This window comes from Nicotiana sylvestris, chromosome 12 (assembly GCF_000393655.2).
Source record: "Nicotiana sylvestris chromosome 12, ASM39365v2, whole genome shotgun sequence".
Lineage (NCBI taxonomy): Eukaryota > Viridiplantae > Streptophyta > Magnoliopsida > Solanales > Solanaceae > Nicotiana > Nicotiana sylvestris.
In genome coordinates this window covers 83,275,558-83,284,239 of record NC_091068.1, presented here as the reverse complement: position 1 = coordinate 83,284,239, position 8,682 = coordinate 83,275,558, and the positions used below count along the sequence as shown (strand labels likewise).

At 37.3% G+C, this 8,682-nt stretch overlaps 1 protein-coding gene across 1 annotated transcript; it reads right to left on the bottom strand.

Moving 5' to 3' along the window:
- Positions 1-210: 210 nt before the first annotated feature.
- On the bottom strand, positions 211-5,202 carry LOC104226667 (squamosa promoter-binding-like protein 9). The gene is made up of 3 exons (XM_009778696.2): positions 4,646-5,202; positions 1,125-1,264; positions 211-995 (listed from the first exon to the last, which is right to left on the bottom strand). Exons 1-3 carry the CDS (start codon positions 5,002-5,004, stop codon positions 394-396), a joined length of 1,101 nt encoding a protein of 366 aa, XP_009776998.1. The 5' UTR covers positions 5,005-5,202; the 3' UTR covers positions 211-393.
- Positions 5,203-8,682: the final 3,480 nt, after the last annotated feature.

The window sequence follows — 8,682 nt, the reverse complement described above, 5'->3', positions numbered from 1 at the left end:
AAAGGAAAAATCAGAAAAAGAGACAAAAATGAACATCATAATGAAGCATCTTTGTCGCTACAGGTTCATACTTCATCTACCAGCGCATTAACATCATTACCAGGGCAGTGTCTAACAGGTAGAATATTGTCCTGTCCTGTGATTTTGATTGACTTTTCACCTAATATCATATACCAAGAGTGATAAAACAGAATATGCACGTTAAAAAGATACGCCAAAGCAAATGGTAGCAAGTTATCAAACAGTTCAAGAACAAAACATAGGTCATCTTGGGACTAGCCCAACAAGAATGCACATAAGCTGCATAATATTAGTGGTAGTTCGTCAACAGACAGCCTCACAAACATCAAACTACTTCATCAACATGTTCTCTTACAACCGTGATCATACTACTCAAAGAGACCAGTGCACATTCTGAACAGAAGGATGATAACCGTTAGAGTGGTCCAGTTCCATGTTTTGTCGTCCACTCTGCTGACCTATCCCCAGCTCACCACAGTACTGATCGTCAGCAGCCTGTGAAATTTGACCCAAACCCAAATCAGAAGGCATCTCGTGTGAACTGCTGCTAGCTTCATTTCCTTTAAACCGTAACGAAGGGCTTGAGAAGTGATTGGTAGGTGCACCATGGGAATCAGAAGGTTGAATGGTGTGTATCCCATCAATGTTAGCTCCAAGACTTGAGGGTGGATTCCTTGATCCCCAGGACCGATTTGACAGAAGAGAGAGAGCACCAGTACTGGAGTCTGAGACTCCAGAAAAACATTCCCCTGAAGGAACATAATTGGTCCTGGTGGCTGAACCTTGCAGAACTAACTCAGATGTAGCACTTTCAGAATTGTTCAGCCAAGGACGCTGAAGACACTTCCCTGATGCAGTAGATTGATGATCCCATCCTTGTTCAGATGCTCTAGTATTTGGCCACGAACTCTCGTTGACATGTGGGTGTGAGCTGAAGTCTAACAGAAAGCTTCCAGATTTGCTGCTATTATTTTCTATCAGTTCGAATCAAAATAACCAGAGTCAGCATAATGTTCTTTCCTTTTTATAAAAGGAAAAGAGAAGAGCATAAATTTTCGAGTATAATGCAAACAAAGAGAGAATGGAAAGGAATTCTATCAAACCAAAAATTGATGAAGAAAGGCTCCCGTAATGTGTAGAGAAAAGAGATCCAGATGGAGGCTTCCTGCGGCGCTCATTATGGCATGCCAGGCGCCTGCGGCAACTTCTTTTTCCTTGGTCAAATTCTGGCAATTGATGGAACCTGGAACCAAAACACCAAGAAACTATTAAGTCCATGCAATAAGGCAGACATTGACTGGGCAATAAGTTAACTGAGAAGATGAGCTAGCTTTGGCTAGCCATTATTCTATCCAATACATTTGAAATGTTTCGTCATAGGCAAGAACAAAATCAAAAAATACATAGGCGTCTTTGAGTACTCGGGGGGAAATTGAACTCTATATGCATATTTATACAAGACGCACATAAATAACAGAGGCATTCTAGTTATGTTTGAGTAACTACTAATCATTGTGCAATGCACATTCTTATCAAAACTTCCCCAAAGTTTCACACATTAAATTTCCTTCTTCATCAAGACCAAAGTTTGGCTCGTATATGAGTTGATGGATTTATTAACTACTAAGCTTTCAAGATAAAAAGAAGTGCATACTCGGAAACTTTATGACTAATATCTCTTTAAATTAAATATCTCCCAATAAATATTGGGAGAGATGCCAGTAGTAGGGACTGCAGATTTTGGTTTGAGACCATTGCCAATTGCAAATGAGTACTTAGGTAGTTACAACACACCATAATGATATCCAGCGCACCAGTTTTGAAAATAATCATTCAGCCACCGTATAAATGACGAACCCAAAGAAAAAGGCCTCGGTGAGGTTCTTTTTGGAGTCACAAGGCTAGAAATCTCAGAAATGATCTCTTTAACTTTTCTCTCTGACTTGGGAAATGTGCTCCCCCCCCCCCAATAATGATATCCAGCGCACCAGTTTTGAAAATAATCATTCAGCCACCGTATAAATGATGAACCCAATGAAAAAGGCCTTGGTGAGGTTCTTTTTGGAGTCACAAGGCTAGAAATCGCAAAAATGATCTCTCTAATTTTTCTGACTTGGGAAATGTGCCCCCCCCCCCCTTCCCCTTCTTTGCTACACTTATACTCTCTCCAGGGCTGGGCAGAAGATTCTCCAGCCATATCAAGATTGATGAAGAAAACTTGGGTCTGCGAAACTTTACAAAAAGCTTCAAGGATAAACAGAAAACCTCTATAGGAGATGGGGAAGGAAAATACAGTCACATCTTCATAGAGTTTACCAGAACTACAACATTTATGGCGAATACATCAGAGTGGAAACATGGCTTGGTGACATGAAAAAAGCCATAATCATTCCAGAAATAGACTACAACAAAGGCTGGGGGATATTGCAGGGAAGATATTATAATTTTGGGAAGGCCCTCAACATTAGATTCCTACACTTTGCAGATGTGCAAAACAAGAAATACATTGATGCTTAATAATTATTTGCAAATATTGTGAGATGGATCATCATACGCGTCAATAACTAACCGAATTGAAGTTTTATCTGAAAAGCTAGTAGGCATGACAAAACAGCAACTAATATAAAGAGCAAAGCTGTTTCAGAAAATATGCTACCCTTTAACTTCTAGCAAAGATCAATTCAGTAGGATCATATGGATTGTGAGAACGACTATCAATATTTTTGTATAAATGGTGGAAAATTAGATCCATAAAAGCCAGTGTCATTCACCCAAATAAAAAGACAAAACAAAGAAGAAAAAGCAAACTATCTTGCTTCAAGATCACATCATTTCTCCCATTGTAAGTAGGACCCTTTGAATGGGACTACTCGTGGCACAAAGGATTTCTTTTTCCTCTTCAGATTTTTAGACTGCTTATACCGTAGTTACATATACTTAGTTCAGACCAGCAAGGCACTGTACTAGTGCATTTTTCTGATGCTAAGAGAATACAACGAAGCAAATCAAGGTAAATTACAGAGTACTGTTAATACCATGGAGTAGACTGATAAATTGCTTGTCTCTATATCCAATTAGCTTTAGCCTGCCAAGACTGGTGCTACTATGCATGTTCTGATTGTAATGCATATGACCGTCAATCTTGTAAATCATGAGGGGAAGCTTATGATGCAGAATACCAATATATTAAGTTAATTTCTTCAGGGTGATAGAATGACATTAGCAGAATGGACAAAACAACACAAATAAAAAGTTAATACTAATTTTTCGGAGACCAAGTTTAAGAGTGTTCAGCAGAAACTTTTACCATTCCGGACTTGGATATGACCATATGAGTCATAGATGATAGACCAGTCAAATATGTTGCTTATGCAAAAATATTGGCCACAAAGAACATGCTTTTTAATCAAAACCATACAATAACAACAATTTTGCCTCAGTCCCCAACAAGTTGGGTCAGCTATACGAATCCTCACTGACCACATTACTCCAATTAAACTCATCTCATGTCAATATTAAGCAAATACAAATAAAAAGTATTAGAAGTTATGTATATTTTCTAAACGGAAACCACACCAAGAAAGCATAAGACCAACAATAAAAGTGCTAATATCTAAAAGATATTCTCAACTAAATATGTATCACCTATATAGATCTTTTTCTGCATTCTCCAAAACGTACCTGTTCAATACTTCATCACTTCTAACAACAATTGTTTCAGCATGAAGCTGGTCCTAAATCACTGAAGTTCATATTTGTGAACAAAAGCTCCACATTTCATGAACCAAAATGAATTTTAAAATTTGTTCCATAAGTGTCATTTCTTTGATTAGTACACACCTTCAAGCCACTGAGTTATATCAGGGCATCCACAGTTGATTCTCTCTCGTAGATGTACAAAGAATGCAGGCTGCCTCTCAATGAAAGCACAAATCCAAATCCCTACCTATTCAAGCAAGTAGTTTAAAATGCTCTTCGATAACCATCTCTACATCTAGATCTTCAGAACTTCGTACGTACAGGAGTTGTAGGCGCATTTCTAATATAATCTTAATTGTCTTATTACTCCACATAATAAAACGCCAATGCAGTGCTCATTATGAAGAAAGCCCCCCCTAAAACTCACTTAGCAGCGAGAATTGGTCCAGCCATATAAGAAAACAAGCACACATCACTTAAGGAACTGCCTTTCTATGACAAAAGAAGCAGAAGAGCGCCAAGAACGCCTAAAAATTAAACTCGAAAAACAGTATAAGCAAGAAGCTGTTAATACAAGACTCGCAAAATCCATTGTCATATTCAAGCACAGGATATCAACATGAGTTTCAAAATGTTATTCAATTTAGGAAATAAAGAAAGGCACCAGTAACAATTTAACAATTCTTCAAGCAAACAATTATTTAACAAATCCACAATAGTCAACTCTCTCCACCGAACCAGTATATAAACAACTTTACATACAAGGACCACTAGTCCATAAGTTAAACTCTTGTATAAAAAGTGAGTTTCAGACACCTGTTGTGCATGTTTTGTATCCGCGTATCGACACAGCCATATAAATAGAGCATAAATACTTAAAACTTCTGATAACAGTAATTAGAGTAATATGGAAAATTAAGCTGACCTGCTACATTGTTGACAAAACCTCTGTTCAAGGCCAGCAACAATAACAGTAGGAGACTTAGAGTGCATACCACAAACTTTATGCCTCGAATAATAAGCCTTAGCATCACTCAGATCTACCTGACAACCTTCAACTTGACACCTAGGTGGCTGACCACCCTGCATCAACCCACCCCTCCCCCTCTTGGACGCCGGCGGCAAGTTCCCGGCTCCGGTCACCGGCGATGACCCACCACCCACATTTTCAAAGTAGATTTTCTTGCCAAAGTTCAAACCATTGAGAGAGTCGGAGGAACTTGAATTACTACCAGGAGAAGAAACTGAACCCAGTTCCATTACCGAATTCCACTGCCCATTCATTCCACAGCTTTAAGGGGTCAAATCATTATAAAAGGTGGCATTCACATGAACAGAGTCACAGTGTCATGTACATTTTTATACATATACTTAGAGAAACAGATATTTTGAAAAAGGTCACCTTTTCTTTTGCACTTTTTCTTGTTTTATCACTCCTACTAGTATTTCTTTATTCCCTCCGTTGCATAAAATACAGAGGTTGTTTGACTGGATGCCAAGTTAAAAAGATAAAACAGACTTTGGAATTTATGATTTTTAGAATAAGATACAGACATTTTGTGGTTATAATTTTTTTCTTTAAGATAAAATAAGATGTTTAAAAGGTTAAATTATTTTTAAATATAAATATATTTTTTTGGACAAATAAAGAAAAGAGTCCAATAAATTGTGATAAAAAGTACTTCCTTCTCCTTTTCATTTTGTTTTCCTATTAATCTATTCAAAAAGAATGATACAAAATGTAATTTAAATTTCTTGTTTTATTCTTAAGGAAAAACTTTTATAGTCACATAAGTACAAGTTAGAACTATAAGTTTCAAATATCTTACAACAACAACAACAATAATCACTCAGTAAAATTCCATAAGTAGGATCTGGGAAAGGTAGAGTATATGCAGACCCTACCCCTATTCCTGGAGGGATAGAGAGGCTGTTTCCGAAAGACCCTCGGCTCGAGAAGAAGAAAAATAAATAGTAGATTAGTGACAACAATAGAAGATAAAAAATAGTAATAGTATCGTAAGAAATAGAAAAATAGATGTAAAAACAATAACTATAAACAACAATACTACCACAGGAAATAGTGAGGAAACTACACAAACCACTAACAACCCACAACGAAACATCAACAGGCCAGCCCTGCCCCCAGAACAACAAAGAAAAAGAAGAAAAAAAACGCTCGCCTCCCTCCTAACCTACAACCCTAATGCTCGACCTCCACTTGTTCCTATCCAGAGCCATGTCCTCGGAAATCTGTAATCGCGTCACGTCCTGCCTGATCACCTCACCCCAATACTTCTTAGGTTGTCATCTACCTCTCCTCGTACCTGCCAATGTTAACTGCTCACATCTCCTAACCGGGGCATCCATGATTCTCCTCCGCACGTGCTCGAACCATCTAAGCCTCGCTTCCCACATCTTGTCATCGATGGGAGTCACGCCCACCTTCTCTCGAATATCTACATTCTTAATCTTATCCAGTTTAGAGTGCACGCACATCCATCTCAACATCCTCATTTCTGTCATTTTCATCTTTTAGGTACGAGAACTCTTGGCTGCCCAACACTCAGCCCAATACTCATGCCCATACACTCAGCCTGTCTAACCACCGCTCTATAGAATTTGCCTTTGAGTTTCGGTGGCACTTTCTTGTCACACAAGACTCTAGATGCTAACCTCCATTTTATCCGCCCCGCTCTTATACGGTGCGTGACATCCTCATCTATCTCCCTATCCCATGAATAATTGACCCAAGGTACTAGGTTAATGCCTTAAAGTTACATAAATATATATAGTATAAAATTATAACTTTCATAAATTTTATGTGTTTAACTTTGTATTATGTCAAATTATACTTCCTCCGGTCCATAATAAGTGACCAGTTTATTTTGGGCACACCCATTAAAAAGATATTAGATTTTAGACAAAAATAGTTAGTTTGACTAAATTACCCTTAATTAAATATTGCAACATAGTTATAGTAGCACTTATTTCTCTTCTCAAATGTGAGGAGTAAATGATTTTTTAAGGATACGCACATGAGGTTAATTTTGGAAAAATAAATTGAAGTTTTTCTTGATTATATAAATAAATACTTATTTTCAATCAAAATAAAAAAATAAATTGGTCAATTATTGTGAACGTGGAGTATCATATAAATTGAAACGAACGATTATCTCGACAAGGGTAATGTTAAATTTTGTGCATTCGAGTATATAGAGGTGAAATGAAAAGGGAGGTGGTGAGATATTTTTTGTTGGTTTAGGGGATTGTGAAAAAGTGGAGAGCTGACAATGGGCCATGATGCCAGCTTGGGAACCCCATAATGGAGGTGAGAAAAGAGACGAGCTCTTTGCCTTTGGTTTTTGAGTACTTTTTGGAGAGTTCCCAGCAGCTTTACAACTGTTGTGGTCACGATCTCCCAACTGCATGCCATCTTATTTACAACCACAATTTTCTAATCTTTGCTTCTTCTTCATCCTTCCCTGATTCGTATATGTATACAATATACAAATGCAATCATACAAAAATACAGTTACTATAGAGTTGATAAAAATTATACTTTCAGAAAGAATAATTTGTGCAAGTAAATGAAAAACTGGAAATTTTATATGTTAGACCAAAAAGATCTAAGAGTACTAACCAGGCATGATCAGTGGCGGAGGTAAGACTTCTGCTAATGGGTTCAAAAAAGGAATAAATTAAAAAATCTAGAGAGATTGTAGCTAGTGGAAATTGAACCAATGACCTCATAATAGTTTTGAACCCCCTTGACCACTAAGTCATGCTTTTGGGCTGTGTTAAAGGAATTCAGTAAAAATTACACGGAGCTCTCTATTTGTTCGCCACCATTTAACCTATACCCATTTTTTTAAAAAAGTTTTAACTTGTGTCCACTTTTTAAACAACTTTAGCCCCATTTCTCCTCCTCCTTCTCCTCCAAACGAATTTCTCTTTCGAAACAAAGCTCTCTTTCCCTATGCTTCTTTGATTCCAAGTATTTTTCCCACTTATTCTCATCCTCTTTTGATGGTAAAAGTGATTTTACCCTCATCTCCTCGAACGAATAATGTTTTCTTTTCCATAAATTCTTATTTAAAGAAGTTCTTCTTCTGATTTGGGATAATTGATTTGTATTTGCCTCTTTTGGTACTCAGTTAAATTTACTAGACAACGTGCTCTTAGGCTGATGCTATCTGAATTGTTTCCAAGGAATACTTCTATCATATGTTCTGCTCTTTCTTCCTCTTTCAAACAACTAATTTTCTTTTCTGGATCTGACGGTCTGCCATTTCGATAATTCGACGTAGCTGAAGTTCTTTAGCGAAGTTCGCCAGTTACAAATAAAAACTTCAGCTCTAGAACTGAAGTTCGTCAGTTACAAACAAACACTTCAGCTAGAGCTGAAGTTCGACAGTTACAAAACAAAAACTTCAGCTTTAGAGCTGAAGTTCACCAGTTACAAAAACAAAAATTGCGGCTATATAGCTGAATTTCGCCAGTTACAAAAACAAAAACTTCAACTTTAGAGCTGAAGTTCGCCAGTTAAAAAAACAAAAATTTCAGCACACTTGGTTCAACACACTTGCTACTTCAGTCCTGTCTACTAGAATGCTGAAGTTTTGCGTGATTGTCTTTGCTACTTCAACCCCGTATGCTGAAGTTACGCGAAAAAGTGGGTACGCTTGCAACTGTTTTTGCAAAGCGGGCACAAGTTAAAACGTGACCCAAAAAGCGGGTATAGATGCAAATGCCCCAGAAATTCAAAACATAATATATAGAGGTAAAAATCAGATTTTGCCTTATATATACGGTGTATTTTTTTCGTTAAAAATCAGATTTTGTCTTATATACACAATGTAATTTTTGGCAAAGGGGGTTCGGATGAACACCTTTGCGCCTCCTAAATACGCCTATGCGCATGATTTGAAACTATGTGGATAATGAGTTTGCCAATTCAAT

Bases quoted from the DNA above. Each gene is read 5' to 3' on its own strand.
- LOC104226667 (XM_009778696.2), bottom strand. From the start codon at position 5,004: ATGAATGGGCAGTGGAATTCGGTAATGGAACTGGGTTCAGTTTCTTCT. The intron at 1,265-4,645 runs GTCAGCTTAATT...TTTTGGTTCCAG, and splicing joins TTTTGTCAACAATGTAGCAG to GTTCCATCAATTGCCAGAAT. The intron at 996-1,124 runs GTTTGATAGAAT...TCGAACTGATAG, and splicing joins CCTTTCTTCATCAATTTTTG to AAAATAATAGCAGCAAATCT.